The sequence below is a fragment of the Oncorhynchus mykiss genome, chromosome 8 (genome assembly GCF_013265735.2).
Source record: "Oncorhynchus mykiss isolate Arlee chromosome 8, USDA_OmykA_1.1, whole genome shotgun sequence".
NCBI lineage: Eukaryota > Metazoa > Chordata > Actinopteri > Salmoniformes > Salmonidae > Oncorhynchus > Oncorhynchus mykiss.
In genome coordinates, this window is record NC_048572.1 from 62,575,446 (window position 1) to 62,593,253 (window position 17,808).

The window sequence follows — 17,808 nt, forward strand, 5'->3', positions numbered from 1 at the left end:
ACACTGCAGTACAGTACAGTATCATTCAAAGAAAGCTGTGGCACAGGGCACATATTCCTTTCTCTCAACAGCTACTATTGTAGCTGCATGCAGAAGAACTTTGAAAAAATATAGTTCGTAAGATGAATCTCTTTTAAAAAATAACACACACATACAGTGCCTTGCGAAAGTATTCGGCCCCCTTGAACTTTGCGACCTTTTGCCACATTTCAGGCTTCAAACATAAAGATATAAAACTGTATTTTTTTGTGAAGAATCAACAACAAGTGGGACACAATCATGAAGTGGAACGACATTTATTGGATATTTCAAACTTTTCAAAACAAATCAAAAACTGAAAAATTGGGCGTGCAAAATTATTCAGCCCCCTTAAGTTAATACTTTGTAGCGCCACCTTTTGCAGCGATTACAGCTGTAAGTCGCTTGGGGTATGTCTCTATCAGTTTTGCACATCGAGAGACTGAAATTCTTTCCCATTCCTACTACAGTGGTAGCCTTGATTAACAACAACGACGAGACGGCCTACAGGGAGGAGGTGAGGGCCCTCGGAGTGTGGTGTCAGGAAAACAACCTCACACTCAATGTCAACAAAACAAAGGAGATGATTGTGGACTTCTGGAAACAGCAGAGGGAGCACCCCCCTATCCACATCGATGGAACAGTAGTGGAGAGGGTAGTAAGTTTTAAGTTCCTCGGCGTACACATCACAGACAAACTCAATTGGTCCACCCACACAGACAGCGTCGTGAAGAAGGCGGCTGAAGAAATTCGGCTTGTCACCAAAAGCACTCACAAACTTCTACAGATGCACAATCGAGAACATCCTGTCGGGCTGTATCACCGCCTGGTACAGCAACTGCTCCGCCCACAACCATAAGGCTCTCCAGAGGGTAGTGAGGTCTGCACAACGCATCACCAGGGGAAAACTACCTGCCCTCCAGGATACCTACACCACCCGATGTCACAGGAAGGCTATAAAGATCATCAAGGACAACAACCACCCGAGCCACTGCCTGTTCACCCCGCTTTCATCCAGAAGGCGAGGTCAGTACAGGTGCATCAAAGCAGGGACCGAGAGACTGAAAAACAGCTTCTATCTCAAGGCCATCAGACTGTTAAACAGCCACCGCTAACATTGAGTGGCTGCTGCCAACATACTGACTCAACTCCAGCCACTTTAATAATGTAAAAATGGATGTAAAAATCTATCACTAGCCACTTTAAACAATGCCACGTTTATGTTTACATACCCTACATTACTCATCTCATATGTATATACTGTACTCTATACCATCTACTGCATATTGCCTATGCCATTCTGTACCATCACTCATTAACATATATTTATGTACATATTCTTCATCCCTTTACACTTGTGTGTATCAGGTAGTTTTTGTGGAATTGTTAGGTTAGATTACTCTTTGGTTATTACTGCATTGTTGGAACTAGAAGCACAAGCATTTCGCTACACTAGCATTAACATCTGCTAACCATGTGTATGTGACAAATAAAATTTGATTTGATTTTTGATTTGATATGAACTACTAAATTTCCTTCAAGTTGGATGGGTTCTGCTGGTGTACAGAATTCTTTAAGTCATACCACAGATTCTCAATTGGATTGAGGACTGGGCTTTGACTAGGCCATTCCAAGACATTTAAATGTTTTCGCTTAAACCCCTCGAGTGTTGCTTTAGCAGTATGCTTAGGGTCATTGTCCTGCTGGAAGGTGAACCTCTGTCCCAGTCTCAAATCTCTGGAAGACTGAAACAGGTTTCCCTCAAGAATTTCCCTGTATTTAGCGCCATCCATCATTCCTTCAATTCTGACCAGTTTCCCAGTCCCTGCCGATGAAAAACATCCCCACAGCATGATGCTGCCACCACCATGATGGTGTTGAGAGGAGAGGTGTTGGGTTTGCACCAGACATAGCGTTTTCCTTGATGGCCAAAAAGCTCCATTTTAGTCTCATCTGACCAGAGTACCTTCTTCCATATGTTTGGGGAGTCACCCGCATGCCTTTTGGCGAACACCAAATGTGTTTGCTCACTTTGTTCTTTAAGCAACTCTGGCCACTCTTCCATAAAGCCCAGCTCTGTGGAGTGTACAGCTTAAAGTAGTCCAATGGACAGATACTCCAATCTCCACTGTGGAGCTTTGCAGCTCCTTCAGGGTTTTCTTTGGTCTCTTTGATGCCTCTCTGATTAATGCCCTCCATGCCTTGTCTGTGAGTTTTGGTGGGCAGCACTCTCTTGGCAGGTTTGTTGTGGTGCCATATTATTTCAATTTTTTAATAATGGATTTAATGGTGCTCCGTTGGATGTTCAAAGGTTCAGGTATTTTTTTATAACCCAACCCTGATATGCACTTCTCCACAACTTTGTCCCTGACCTGTTTGGAAAGCTCCTTGGTCTTCTTAGTGCCTCTTGCTTGGTTGTGCCGCTTGCTTGGTGGTGCCACTTGCTTAGTGGTATGGTAGACTCTGGGGCCTTTCAGAACAGGTGTATATATACTGAGATCATGTGACAGATCATGTGACTTCTGAAGGTAATTGGTTGCACCAGATCTTATTTAGGGGCTTCATAGCAAAGGGGGTGAATACATATGCACACACCACTTTTAATTTGTTTTTAAATTTTTTGAAATCTTTTCATTTCACTACACTAATTTGGATTATTTTGTGTATGTCCATTACATGAAATCCAAATAAAAATACATTTAAATTACAGGCTGTAATAAAACAAAATGGGTAAAAGGCCAAGGGTGGTGAATACTTTTTCAAGGCACCGTACACACACACACGCATACACACCTCGCCTCTAGATTCTCACCTGTAGATCTTATAGCGTGTGGAGAAACCCTGCTGGAAGCGTTCTTTGAACTCTGTGTATTCAGGACAACGGTGGAAAGGTCCCTTCTCGGACAGTAGCCAATCCAGGTGGCCGCCACTCTGGCGTCCAGTGCTGGCAGCAGTGAGTGAGGGGTTCTTACTCTGCTGTCCCTCAGCCAGGGCCAGAACCCAGCCGAGGTGGCCCAGCACTGTCCACTGCCATAGGAGCATCAACAGCAACCATTTAACAGCTGCAGCACTCGGCCAACGCATCACCATCTTCCTGTTTGGCACCCGGGACCAGCATTCTTCTACTAATCCCTCCTGACCTATAAAGGGAAAGAGAGACAACATGTTTTTGGGCTCAATTCAGAGGTCAACTTGAAAGAAAATTAAAACTTGGACACCTTTCTTGACAGTATCACTTGTGTTTATTTAGCTGATGTATCAGCCTCACAGCCTTCGTCAAAGCTTCTCTTAGGGATCAACTTAATCAAACACACATGCAGTAACTTTCTTTTTCAGAGCCAAAAACCTAATAATACAACTGGCTAGACTTCCCTCCCAGGTCGATGCATTCAATCTTGGCCTGTACTAACTACACTGTAAGAGCCTTTCTTCAGCTAGATTTGGAGAGCTATACTCCAAGTATTGGTCTAGATCTGTGAAGGAAGGGAATAAAAAAACCTGCTTTAGGCCTCAGTTCAATCAAATACACAATGTGGTATTTTATGTGGTAGCACTCCCTGGGCCAGATTAAGAAATCATAGGCCCCAGGGATTTGTTGAAGCGGATCTGCAACACCCTTTTAAGACCATTTATGTTTCATTCATTTTGGGAGATACTGTACCTGTATGTGCTTGTGATCAAACTTAATCCACAGTTTTATAAACTACTGATCCTCTGAGGCTTAATTATGCTCTCTGGTGTGTTTTGAACATTGAGAGCGGGCTCCTGTGGTTGGATCCAAAATTATAGTAATAAAAAAATAATGTTATTTTTATTTATGTATTTTGCCTCATGGACCAAGCCCCTGATTTACACAATTGACCAGTCACATGAATGTATTATTCCATTTTTTAAAATGAATCAGTTACCCAATCAAGGCAGGGCATGCCAGTTACCCACATGGGCCCCCCATCCCCCTCATCAATCTACACACAATAACCCATAATGACAAAGAAAAAATATTTTTTATTAGATTTTTTCAAATGTGTAAAAAAGAAAAACTGAAATATCAATTTACATAAGTATTTTGACCCTTAACTAAGTACTTTGTTGAAGCACCTTTGGCAGTGATTACAGCCTCAAGTATTCTTGGCTATGACGCTACAAGCTTTGCACACCTGTATTTGGGGAGTTTCTCCCATTCTTCTCTGCAGATCCTCTTAAGCTCTGTCAGGTTGGATGAGGAGAATCGCTACACAGCTATTTTCAGGTCTTTCCAGAGATGTTCGATTGGGTTCAAGAGTGTGCTCTGGCTGGGCCACTCAAGGACATTCAGACACACAGCCACTGCTGCAGTGTCTTGGCTGTGTGCATAGGATCATTGTCTTGTTGGAAGGTGAACAAAAAAACATGGCATGATGCTGCCACACCATGCTTCACCGTAGGGATGCTGGCAGGTTTCCTCCAGACATGACGCTTGGCATTCAGGCCAAAGAATTAAATCTTGATTTCATCAGACCAGATAATCTTGTTTCTCATGGTCTGAGAGTCCTTTAGGTGCCTTTTGGCAAACTCCAATCGGGCTGTCATGTGCCTTTTACTGAGGAGTGGCTTCTGTCTGGCCACTCTACAATAAAGACCTGAATGGTGGAGTGCTACAGAGATGGTTGTCCTTCTGGAAGGTTGTCCCATCTCCACAGAGGAACTCTGGACCCCTGTCAGAGTGACCATCGGGTTCTTGGTTACCTACCTTACCAAGGCCCTTCTCCCCCGATTGCTCAGTTTAGCCGGGAAGCCAGCTCTGGGAAGAGTCTTGGTAGTTCCAAACTTCTTCCATTGAAGAATGATGGAGGCCACTGGGTTCTTTGGGACCAGAATTATTTTGGTACCCTTCCCCAGATCTGTGCCTCGACACAATCCTGTCTCGGAGCTCTACGGACAATTCCTTTAACCTCATGGCTTGGTTTTTATTCTGACATGCACTGTCAACTGTGGGACCTTATATAGACATGTGTGTGCCTTTCCAAATCATGTCCAATCAATTGAATTTACCAGTTGAACTCCAATCAAGTTGCAGAAACATCTCCAGGTTGATCAATGGAAACAGGATGCACCTGAGCTCAGTTTCGGGTCTCATGGCAAAGGGTCTGAATACTTATGTAAATAAGGTATCTGTTTGTTATTTCTAATATATTTGCAAAAATTTCTAAAAACCTCTTTCGCTTTGTCATTATGGGGCATTGTGTGTAGATTGATGAGGGGGGGGGATTATTTCATCCAATTTAGGCTGTAACGTAACAAAATGTGGAAAAAGTTAAGGGGTCTGAGTATTTTCTGAATGCACTGTATATAACATATACTGTACATATAATTTATACAGTATATATTTCCTTCAGACATCATGCCTGAAGAGCGGGGTAAATTGCGTTTTTTTTATATTAATGAGTTACTGTAGCGTTGAATATGCACTGCACAATCAAACATTTAGGGCCAAGAATAGAACAAGCTTGAACAAACTGTACAAGTGATATGGGACTAATAGTATTCCCAACACAATGCGTGCAGATGTCTCAAGTTTTGAGGGATGTTGGCATGTTGACTGCAGGAATGTCCACCAGAGCTGTTGCCAGATACTTTTATGTTAATTTCTCTACCATAAGCCGCCTCCAACATTGTTTTAGAGAATTTGGCAGTACGTCCAATTGACCTCACAATAGCAGGCCATGTGTACGGCACCATGGGATGAGCAGTTTGCTAATGTCAATGTTGTGAACAGAGTGCCCCATGGTTGCGGTAGGGTTATGGTATGGGCAGGCATAAGCTACGGACAACGAACACAATTGCATTTTATCGATGTAAATTTGAATGCACAGAAATACCATGATGAGATCCTGATGCCCATTGTGAGGCCATGCAGTATATCCATATATTAGGGCCCAATGAGTTTATTTAAATTGAATGATTTCCTCATTTGAACAGTAATTCAGTCAAATATTTGACATTGTTGCATGTTGTGTTTATATTTTTGTTCAATATAATATATGCATTATGTTCCTTTTGCCCTTTGTTTCCCTCCCCTTTCTGCTCAACTGTCCCACTTTAAAATTTATCTGCTTAAAGCTTTCCTCACATAAAATAGATGACAGTTCGGTAGCACTTTAAAATAAGTTGCTCTCTAGAATGGTCTACCTGTGTATTAACTTTGTAATTTCTTAAATCACATTCATGCATTAACAATGATAGCTTAACAATTAGTTTGTGCAGTAATTGCATATGGTAGCAATGGTCATCCTCCAATACTGTTAAGGAATAATAATAGACTTTTTAAATCTCAAGGAAACTTAACCATAGAACACCCACCACCGTTCATTCTGCTGTGAAGTGAACACCTTACATCTCACATGTTTCTCACTGTCTTGCAATGTGAAAGATAAATCTGTCTGTAGGATTTTAAAAAGCATGTAGTGTGAACCTATACTTGAAGCACCTGCATTCCAACTGATTAGAATTCCATCCATTATTTCAAAAACTAAGAGGATACAACATAATATACCTTAGGTTGAGAATGAATCACTGTGAAATAATAATGAGAACTTTATTTCACCTTTGTGCATCACATGAATTAATAATTAAAACCTAATTTTACCTATCATCTGCCTGCCCAGTCATCAAGACAAGGCCCGTCTTAAACAGTATCCCTCACATTTACATTTTAGTCATTTAGTAGACGCTCTTATCCAAAGCGGTTTACGGTTAGTGTATGAGGGGTGCTGTGGGGTAATTTAAGATACTCTTTGAAGAGGTAGGGTTATTGCACACTGCACAGTGCACACTCCACTGGGGAGGAAGACCCATCTGCATCCCAAATGGCACCCTATTCCCTAAATAGTGCACTACTTCTGACCAGAGCCCTGTGAGTCTCTTCAAAAGTAGTGCATTATATAGGGAATAGAATGCCACTTGGGGTGGATCCACCATAAAGATGAGAAGCTGCAGGAAACAGCTCTGGTATCTACTGCTGCTTCTCCTTTCATTCTGTATCATCCCTCCATTCCTCCCTTTCTTGCCTGTTTCCCTGTATTGCCCATACCCTTTACAGCCAAAACTCCATGTTTCTATTTCGACAGTTGAACTTTGCAGTTGTAAGCAGGATATTAGATTTAAATGACATTTCATATGCTGAATCCAAGTGTAAATTCAACTTTGGCATAAATAAAATATGACTTGCTGTGTCATTTTTCTCACACGATACGGTTACAAATGAAATCATCTCCTGTATGATGGTAGTCATCTCATGAAGCTACAGTAGAGGGGAAAACGAGCCACAACTGATTCATACAAATTATAGTGCTGACTTTCCAACCTTGCTTGAAATGTGCCTTTCAAATGAGTCTAAGTTCTGAAAGCACCACCTCTTACTGAGATGTCCATACCAGGCTTGCCATATTGCTCCACTGTTGAAATTCTTCCTAATTATAAAAAGAATACAACATCCTAAAAAAAAGCCAGTGAGATAATGGAGGAAATACTGAATTTAGCCTTGACATTTAATGTTCTTCTTGCATAAATCAAGTACTTTCCTATTTACCCTTTCTACCCAAGAGGAAAACCAAGGAGAAGACACGAATGTCTTGAATTCAGTATGAAGGTACGAGGGCACACGGGTGGAATAGAAAACCATTTTACCGTCTCGCACTTAGAAATAAAATTTCAGACAAGTATGGTCTGGGGAACTGGGTTACTTTTGTGCCATTCACATTTGTAGCATTCACCACGTTTTGCAGGTGGGTAATGTTCACAGTTGCTAACACCCCTGAATAGAACACGCGCACCCACTCACGCACGCATGCACACACACTCAAAAACACACATGGGCCCACATAAGCACACAGGCATACACTGCTCTTCAAATTGGCAAGGACCACACATTAAGAGAAAGGCTACAGATAGTGCGCTTCTTCATTGCTTCATAATAAATAGCATAAGGCACAATATCAGGCTGACCATCCACAAAGTATAAGTATGCTATACCTGTAAGTTATACCCAGTAATGTGTGCATGGCAATGAGTGCAGCTGTGAGTCCTTATTGAATCTGACTTAATAAGGGTTTGTGAGCGTGGGCCAACACCTGCCTCCTGGCAAGGCCCAGCAAAGCAGGTGTAGTCCCATTACCAGAAGGCCAGATGTTCTCTTGAACTAAGCTACTCATACTCAGTGTTTTAACTACTCAGCAACCCTGCCAGCTGTCCCACAATATTTCTCTATCACTTCTTGCTGAGGGTGGATTTCTATCTGCACTAAAAGAGTATTCATAGTACCGGGTTGGTGGGTTTGTACTATGGCTCAATTATAAAAACTGGCAGCCAAGGCAGAACTTTCCATCAGTTCCAGCCTGGCAATTTGCTTAAGCGTGGTTTGATGAAAGGATGAGAGCAATTATCAGGAGTACACCTCCTACGCTATGGTAAGCCAAACAGCTGTCATAGATCTTGGTTACGCAAGATTTGGGTCCCTATGCGTCTAGCTGCATCGCACCGATAGCATCGTGATTCCAACTCAAAAGCTATACTCTATGTGTTTAACCATGCGAGACATCCCACTCATTCGAGGAGAAGCAAAGACAGACCAGGTCCCTGAGATGCACATGATATTGCTTTTTTCAAAAGAAAAATCTACCATTTCCAAATAAACATACCCTGCGTCAAGCTGTGGGATGTTTTTTAGTGAATATCAGAATCTGGTTGGGTGTCGCCAAGCAGCGAAACAGCACAGATCTTCCTGATTATAGTTCTTAAAGGTCAATCATCTTGCTCAGTAACCTCTACATATCAATATTTTATGAGCAGATTCTTTCTAACCATGAAGATTATTCAAATCTCATCCTTCCAGTGAAAGTTTGCCCCCAGGAAACTGTTTTGCAAGATGTAATATAAATAAACAAAAGCCATAATCCTGAAAATGAAAAAGCCTTAATTAAAAAGCTTAAGCATAGCAAGTTAATCAGCTAAAACAATTAGGAGGGCGTGAAAAAGCATGAATGTAAAAAATAATCGGATTCTCAGCCACACCTCATTGTTCAGGGCACTTAAAAGTGAGGTGCCACACATATTTTAACAGGAAAGCAGGTGCTTACCTCTTACCTGCACATTAATTACTGTTAGAACTTCATCAGGGTCCTCCAACGGAGCCAAAGTTAAGCAAACAACCATATGGGCAATTAGGACCCATCAATACCTGCAAAATTGATAGAGCACTTTATAATTAAGAAACACCAATCTGTCTTTCGGAGCATCATATTTTCCAGCTGTTTGATTTGAAGAAAATCCCAAAGTACCAAAGGATCAATGATGTGTTATTGCTTCACCTTTCCAGCTGCCGTCCTTTCTCCATAAAGACAACGCCATGTAGTGTTAATTGCCTATACATCACATAGCCCAGATAATTACCCAAGCTGCTTACTATTGGTAACACTGCCTCCATAAAAAGTCCATCTGCATATTGCAACAACTCTATATTAGTTTGTTGACTAATCCCCCAATAGGTCCACACTGACTTGGGAGTTTGTGGAATTTCTGCCAAGAACAATACACCCACATTTGGTAATTGAGAGCACAGCAGGGCCTAATTTCAAATTGCCTCTGTAAGCTTTAATTATATACAGTATCTATTGAAGGAAATATCCATGAAGGTGGGATACACGTTTTACTAAACAACCCATGAAAACATAATTAATCAAAAGCTAAATGAAATCGTAATCCATTTCACAATGTGAAACATTTTCAGTGATGCAACTGTCAACCTTATCTCGTTACTATGCCGAAAACATGTAACGAACCGTACTCAATGCTGTGCATTGTCATGGTAATTGCTTTCAGTGGTAAAAGTTAATCAAGGCCAATTGCAAGGCCACAATTGAAGTAGGTGTCACTAGTGTTTATGTAGAATCCATTTCAGAACAGCCATGGCTTGATGGCTAGCTTTAAAGGGTTGATGAGATCTTATTTTTAAGAAAAGCCACAAGGAGCTCTTGTGCTTCTCTGTTGATATTTGCATTACATATTCAGATTAATTATATAAAGCTATTTGAATATCTAAGCCTATCATTTGAAAATCACTGAACAACAACTCATTACCTTTTAGGGGACATCAATTCTATTTGATTCAAGAAAGAGCATTGAGAGAGATGGCACGGTTCAAGTCCCTTGTTCTCCAAAGGAAAAACCGAACAGAACAGTTTGATTGATATTTCTCATCTCCTCTAAAACACAGCTGTGGTGCATTAACACACTACATTCAGCTGATTGAATAGAGATGTAAGAACTTCTCTCAGCCATAGCAGACGCACTGCCATCTCTGGGGCCTCAAAAATGTCTCACTGTCGGTAGATTCAAAATCATCTTAATGATCTATCTTTTTCACCTTGGAGATTTCGATAACACCATTTGTTAGCATTTTCATGTAGCCATAGCAACTGAAACTGTAATTATATTACAGAGGCATTCATTATAATACATAGTGTGGCCGAGGAATACAAAAAAGTTAATGCCCGTATTAATGCATAATGTTTAGCAATTATATTTCCGATAGAAATGGAGACAACAGAGGTACAGTAGTACACTAGCTAGATATACAGTACTTTGTCTATAATTATTATTTGGTGACATTCAACTGTAAGGAGAACATTATCTTGGCTGTTTAACTCACCGTGCCATCTCTCTCAATGCTGTTACTTGAATCAAATAGAATTCTCAAATGTACTTCTGCACTTTTTCTGCCCAATAGTTTTTTATACCTTCTATATATACTTTTTATATAAATGTCCATAAAGCACAGCACCAAGCACCATAACAGTTGGATTGTCAACTCAGAAAACTTCAGAGAAGAAAGCAAACCACTTGTTCCACAAAACCGGAATTCATTGCCTTACATTTCTTGAAAACCCCTTTTGAACCTTTGTAAAATTCTCCACACAACTTTGCACTCCAGTCTTGTTGAGTCTGAATGGGAACATAGGGGAGGTTTTAAAGGTTAACAGAAGACCAATAATAAAATGTAACACAAAAGCAGAAAGTGTTTCCTGGCTGGCTCTTCTTTGTGTGTGCGCGTGTTTGTGTGTGTCGCGTGTGCGTTAGAGATAGTGAATGCAGAAATAATTTAAGGCGTTCCTTTTTTCAATAAATCCATAACCATGAATCAGTTCAACAATACCAGATGATTTTACTGATTTGTAAAGTCTGAAGTAATCTAAAGCCAGAGGTAACTGTTGATTAGAGCTACTGTACTGTATCATATAAATTATTTTGGCTAATATTTTCGCTGTGAGGGATAGATACAGTATATAGTCATATACATCGTTTTGCTTTTCAAGCTGATGTCATGTAAGTACAGAGTTTATGTATTTTTGATTTTGCTCTGTTACCAAGGTTGTTTATCATGCTTCAAAACTGTTGAGTTGAGAGTGAGGTGTTTGTGAAGTTGATGTAATTCTTGCCCCCAGCTTGCATGCTCACCCACCCCTGCTGCTGTAGACTGTGTGAGCAGCATGCAATACATAAAATATCTCTCTGGTCTGCTATCTCATTCTCAACCTTGGAATTCATGCAAAATATGGAGCCCAGAGATCTGCTTATCATCTCTTATCATCTTCACAATTCTGCAGACAGTGTTACTGTTTATGTTCCAACAGACATGGAGCAAGGGAACTACAGCATCTGACGATGCCAATGTGTAGTTACTGATTCCATCTCTCCTGTGGACACATCCTGCTAATACTTTTATGGTCAGGTTGGTATCATGAATTTTAATCAGACATATCTCGTGATACTTCTGGAGTAAAGGAGACTCATATCCTTCCGAGCATGTTTTAGAGAGGGGAAAGTAGTGCTTTCTTTTAGGGAAGTGATCGTCAGCTAGAGACTACAGCCATAGACAGGTGGGATCAACAGTATTAGAGCAGGGCTCCCCAATAGGCAGCCCAGGGGTCATTTTATTTGGCCCCCAGGTTTTCAGAGCAAAATAAAAAAAATTGTATTAATCAATTAATTCAAATAATTTGTTGTTGGACAAGACTGCAAAATCACAAGGAAATCAGCTCAAAGTGGTTTTAACTTAGGAAATCTATTCCCAAATACTCCCATGCATAAACAAAGAGATACAGTGCCTTGCGAAAGTATTCGGCCCCCTTGAACTTTGCGACCTTTTGCCACATTTCAGGCTTCAAACATAAAGATATAAACTGTATTTTTTTGTGAAGAATCAACAACAAGTGGGACACAATCATGAAGTGGAACGACATTTATTGGATATTTCAAACTTTTTTAACAAATCAAAAACTGAAAAATTGGGCGTGCAAAATTATTCAGCCCCTTTACTTTCAGTGCAGCAAACTCTCTCCAGAAGTTCAGTGAGGATCTCTGAATGATCCAATGTTGACCTAAATGACTAATGATGATAAATACAATCCACCTGTGTGTAATCAAGTCTCCGTATAAATGCACCTGCACTGTGAAAGTCTCAGAGGTCCGTTAAAAGCGCAGAGAGCATCATGAAGAACAAGGAACACACCAGGCAGGTCCGAGATACTGTTGTGAAGAAGTTTAAAGCCGGATTTGGATACAAAAAGATTTCCCAAGCTTTAAACATCCCAAGGAAAACTGTGCAAGCGATAATATTGAAATGGAAGGAGTATCAGACCACTGCAAATCTACCAAGACCTGGCCGTCCCTCTAAACTTTCAGCTCATACAAGGAGAAGACTGATCAGAGATGCAGCCAAGAGGCCCATGATCACTCTGGATGAACTGCAGAGATCTACAGCTGAGGTGGGAGACTGTCCATAGAACAACAATCAGTCATATATTGCACAAATCTGGCCTTTATGGAAGAGTGGCAAGAAGAAAGCCATTTCTTAAAGATATCCATAAAAAGTGTCGTTTAAAGTTTGCCACAAGCCACCTGGGAGACACACCAAACATGTGGAAGAAGGTGCTCTGATCAGATGAAACCAAAATTGAACTTTTTGGCAACAATGCAAAACGTTATGTTTGGCGTAAAAGCAACACAGCTGAACACACCATCCCCACTGTCAAACATAGTGGTGGCAGCATCATGGTTTGGGCCTGCTTTTCTTCAGCAGGGACAGGGAAGATGGTTAAAATTGATGGGAAGATGGATGGAGCCAAATACAGGACCATTCTGGAAGAAAACCTGATGGAGTCTGCAAAAGACCTGAGACTGGGACGGAGATTTGTCTTCCAACAAGACAATGATCCAAAACATAAAGCAAAATCTATAATGGAATGGTTCAAAAATAAACATATCCAGGTGTTAGAATGGCCAAGTCAAAGTCCAGACCTGAATCCAATCGAGAATCTGTGGAACGAACTGAAAACTGCTGTTCACAAATGCTCTCCATCCAACCTCACTGAGCTCGAGCTGTTTTGCAAGGAGGAATGGGAAAAAATGTCAGTCTCTCGATGTGAAAAACTGATAGAGACATACCCCAAGCGACTTACAGCTGTAATCGCAGCAAAAGGTGGCGCTACAAAGTATTAACTTAAGGGGGCTGAATAATTTTGCACGCCCAATTTTTCAGTTTTTGATTTGTTAAAAAAGTTTGAAATATCCAATAAATGTCGTTCCACTTCATGATTGTGTCCCACTTGTTGTTGATTCTTCACAAAAAAATACAGTTTTATATCTTTATGTTTGAAGCCTGAAATGTGGCAAAAGGTCGCAAAGTTCAAGGGGTCCGAATACTTTCGCAAGGCACTGTATATACGATAGTATACCAATGGAATCAAGGTTTGAAATTATTTTGTGTTTGTCAAATACTATATCTGTTTGGGATTCTCGCTGTCAATTTGCAGTGTACAAGTATGCTCCGCCCCTCCGACCATCCGCTCAATGAAAGATCGGCTCACGGCTGAATGTAACTGGTGACCCCTGTATTAGAGCCTGTGTGAGGATAAAAGGCGCCAAACTCTCCATGTAAAAAGTCAAATCCCACTGGGAACAGATGCAATTTCAATGTCTAGTTTTGATTTATGTTTGGTTGCGATGTCAACAAATGTGAAATAATCATGAAATAAATAAAACATGTCACCATGTCATTGGATTTAGGTTAAAAGTTTGGTGAAACCCAATCAATTTTCCACCTTGATTCAACGTCATCAGATTTATTTATTTATTTTCCCCAGTGGGATGTTTCTGCATCTAAATAAAAAGGGAAATGAAAAATCTTCACATCAGAGAAGCAGGGTATTTCATCATAGATATTCCCAACACAGCGCTTTAGAGAAGATGAGAGTTTGTAGAAGTATGTTTTCCAGGACTGAATGCATTTTTCCTGGGGCTCATTAGAATTGCTATAGTTATTCAACAATTTTTCTTTATCTGAGTGATGTTTAAAGTGGTTGTGTGTTTTTTCACTCTTGAATTTTTTAGATAAATAACTTTTTTTTCTGCAGGATGAATCACTCTATCAATGAACATTAATGTAATATCATGCAATATAATGTTTGATGGTTCCGATATGCCAAAACAACCCTGTTAAAATGCCGTACAAAATAGAGACGATTTGTATTAACAATAATCAAAGAGAAACACATCTGTTTGCTTTTATTTCATCATATTGGCCTAAGACTTGTTTTCATAAAATGCAGAGTGTATCTTCCGTATGTGACGTCCCTCCCACTCTGTCTGCTGGGATCTCCTTTTTGGTAGTCTGTTTGGTAGTCTGCTTGTTGCCAGTGGGCAGAGCTCGGAGGATTAAAATGTATATGAACATGAAAGTTTGTTGATATTTTCCAGTTGCTTGTACTTGCAAGGAATGGTATTGTACTGTACATCAGGAAACCCTAGTCTGGATGTATATGATGAATATAAATCCCCACCTATAATTCTAAGGGAATATTTTTAAGATGTATAATGGTGAGAGATCAATACGCCAGGGCAGGACTGATCCAAGTCTCCAGCCCAGGGGAGGTCCGACCCACCGACGCGTTCAGTGCTCACCTCAGGGCCAACGGCAAGGCTACCATGCCAACTCCTCTCATGTGCCTCTCTCTACAAACCAGCCATCCCCTGGAGACTGCAGCACCTAAAAACAAACACCTCTCTCGCTCTCTCTCTCTCTCTCTCTCTCTCTCTCTCTCTCTCTCTCTCTGTCTCTGTTTCTCTCACGCTCTCTCTCGCGCTCTCTCTCTCTCTCTCTCTCTATCTCTGCCTAAAGCTCAACAAGGGGCCAAAGTTGCATAAGCGCGGCAGCAACACCTCTTAATGTGTGCACGTCAACATTCATCCAGCCATAATTGACCAAATGTTGTTCCTTCCTCAGTTTGTGTGACTGTGCTATTGAATTCGGTTTTGACAGGCCAGACTCAATAGTGTCTCAAACCCACTCTGTCTGACCAAAATAGTTCCAGACACTGGAACAGGTTAGTGTTCCATTTTCTGGTTTGCTATGGCAGCTCTGTCAACACTTTCCAGAAGATAATTGCATTGGTCTAATTTGACATTGGCAAAATTCATCACGCTCCTATTGCCGATGTACTACTGCCCCACAGGCCTACAGTGGATATTAACTTTCAGGATTGTAAAGTCGAGAATCTTTTTTTATCAAGAGATAACAAAAATGCTGCTGCCTCAGTATAAGTAAAGACCCAGTATCTACAGGCATTTTCTGACCTTTCAGCTTTGCAAGTTCAACTCAGGCCTCTATTCATTCACTTCCCTCCTCAGTGAAAGTGGCAATGTCCTACCATGTGCACTTAATATGCCTACATGCCTAATGACATCCTTTAAATGGACTCAAACGAAGGCACGCATTTGTGATCTGATGGACTGCCCAAGTTCACTGCACAATCTAACAAATGTACCCTTTTTACCTCTCCCACTTTAGAGGAAATCAAATAAAACTATGTAGATTGATAAAGATATAATAATACATTTTCACCAAAAAATATTTTGTTACCAGCTAAATTAGAGCAAATACAGTCTTCTCTGTCTGAGAAAATACATTTAGTGTATCAGATTCTATTCCAAAAATGGAAGCACGCACATCACTGTACAAAGTAGAATATATTGCCAAGAACTCGATCGTATGTGTAGTTGATATAAGTGTCGAGTCAAGATGGGCATTTGCAATATAGCAAGGCCACCAGGGAACATTTCCAGGGTGGCTTGCTGACACAGCACAATAGAAATAGTTAATGACTTGCAATTTAGTGTTGAACTATCGTTTTACAATAATGTCTCACATAGAGCTCATCTCAAAATTTGATGAATCAGTTTTTTCCTACTACATTGTAAAAAAGTGTGCAATCTGAAGTTCACGACTTCAATACAGTAGATTGACAAATTCAATTTGATTCAATTAAATGCAACAAAATGAAAATACCGGTATTCAAATCAATGCATCGCTCAGAGTGTATCTGGTGATCCCTCACTTATCTTCAGACCAAACCTGCATTGCCACGCCTTTAAGATGATTCAACCAAGGTAGGCACAGCACTGACTTTAATGGATGAGGCTTGTGCAGTACTGTATTGAGATGTCTCACCTTGTCTTTTGGATTTGAACTTATTTTTACGACACACTGTGGACATAACACAACTCGTCTGATGTCTTAGGATATAGCAGTGCACGATGGGACATGTTTTATAATATAAGGCCTTTAACCTTTATCTCTCTATGCAACGTTCAAAACACACAACCACTTTGAAGCAAGACTGTGTGGTCTGCTGAAATGGCAGCGCTACATTTATGATCATTTCTATTACCATAAGTGGATGAAAATTCAACTTCACATTATGCAAACACGTTGCAACATGTGAAAGTGGATTGTATTTCATGAGTATTATGCATTGTTTTTCCTCTCTAATCAACAAAAAACTGAGGCGACAATCTGGCATGTCTTTAATACGTTCAGTTCACACTTGGTGGACTGCCTCCCAGACTTACATTTCATCATTTTTGCCGGTCTGTCTCAGGGTAGAAAACAGCTTCTCTTAAATTACACATGCCAGGGTGGGTAGAGCTACTTTAAAGCCAAGGACAGCAGATGCTAACTAGTAGCAAAGAAAAACACACAAAAAAGCATTGCTATTCTCTTCCTCATTTAATCCACCGCCCCTCAATTCCACTTTTAAGAATTAGCCAAGTCCTTTGATTTATTAATTGAACATGATTACAACCAGCCACCATGAGAACTAGACCCCTCCCTCCCTGGCTAAATTGCTGTTGGAGTTCCTTCAGGAACACTCTTGAATTAATTGTATACGCCTTAATGGGGATTGAAGTGAGGGTCTTTAATTATGTAAAGTGAAAGAGCATGTTCAGCAGTAGTAGTAGCAAGTGAAGGAATTGACTGGGAGGGGCAATGAGGAAGATCCTCTACTGACAGTGTTCCCTGGGGCTAGGGAGAAGTCTATACTTCAATACTGGAACACTGCATCCATCTCCCTCACAGAACACGAGCCACAGCCCTGTACGACATACAGCAACTAAAGCACTATGGATGCATGACTGGCTACTGCCCCGTCCAGTTGAGGTTCTTTTGGATAAAATAAATAGGCTTATGTGTTTTCTTGGGGTGTATTCACTAGACCCCAAACAGAAGCATAGGGGCCAAAACAGGGAGCGACTTACCTGATTTTTTTCCATTGCAAAATGTTTGGCTGCAATTTGAACCAGTTTGTGCTAATGAATAAACCCCTGCTTTAGACTCTGTTACAGTTTGCAAGAGTGAGACTGCAGATATAATGTACTGTATTTGGTAATGCTCTGTAAGAATGAGTGTTGGGTCAATGC

The 17,808-nt window shown here is 40.6% G+C and overlaps 1 protein-coding gene across 1 annotated transcript in view; it reads right to left on the reverse strand.

The window, feature by feature from the left end:
- Positions 1-17,808, reverse strand: part of LOC110530307 (BMP/retinoic acid-inducible neural-specific protein 3) — a 94,463-nt gene that overhangs the window by 62,142 nt on the left and 14,513 nt on the right. The window contains exon 2 of the mRNA XM_021613236.2: positions 2,831-3,158. Coding sequence (XP_021468911.2) covers positions 2,831-3,108 — 278 coding nt within the window. The 5' untranslated portion in view covers positions 3,109-3,158. The remainder of the gene's footprint in view (positions 1-2,830; positions 3,159-17,808) is intronic.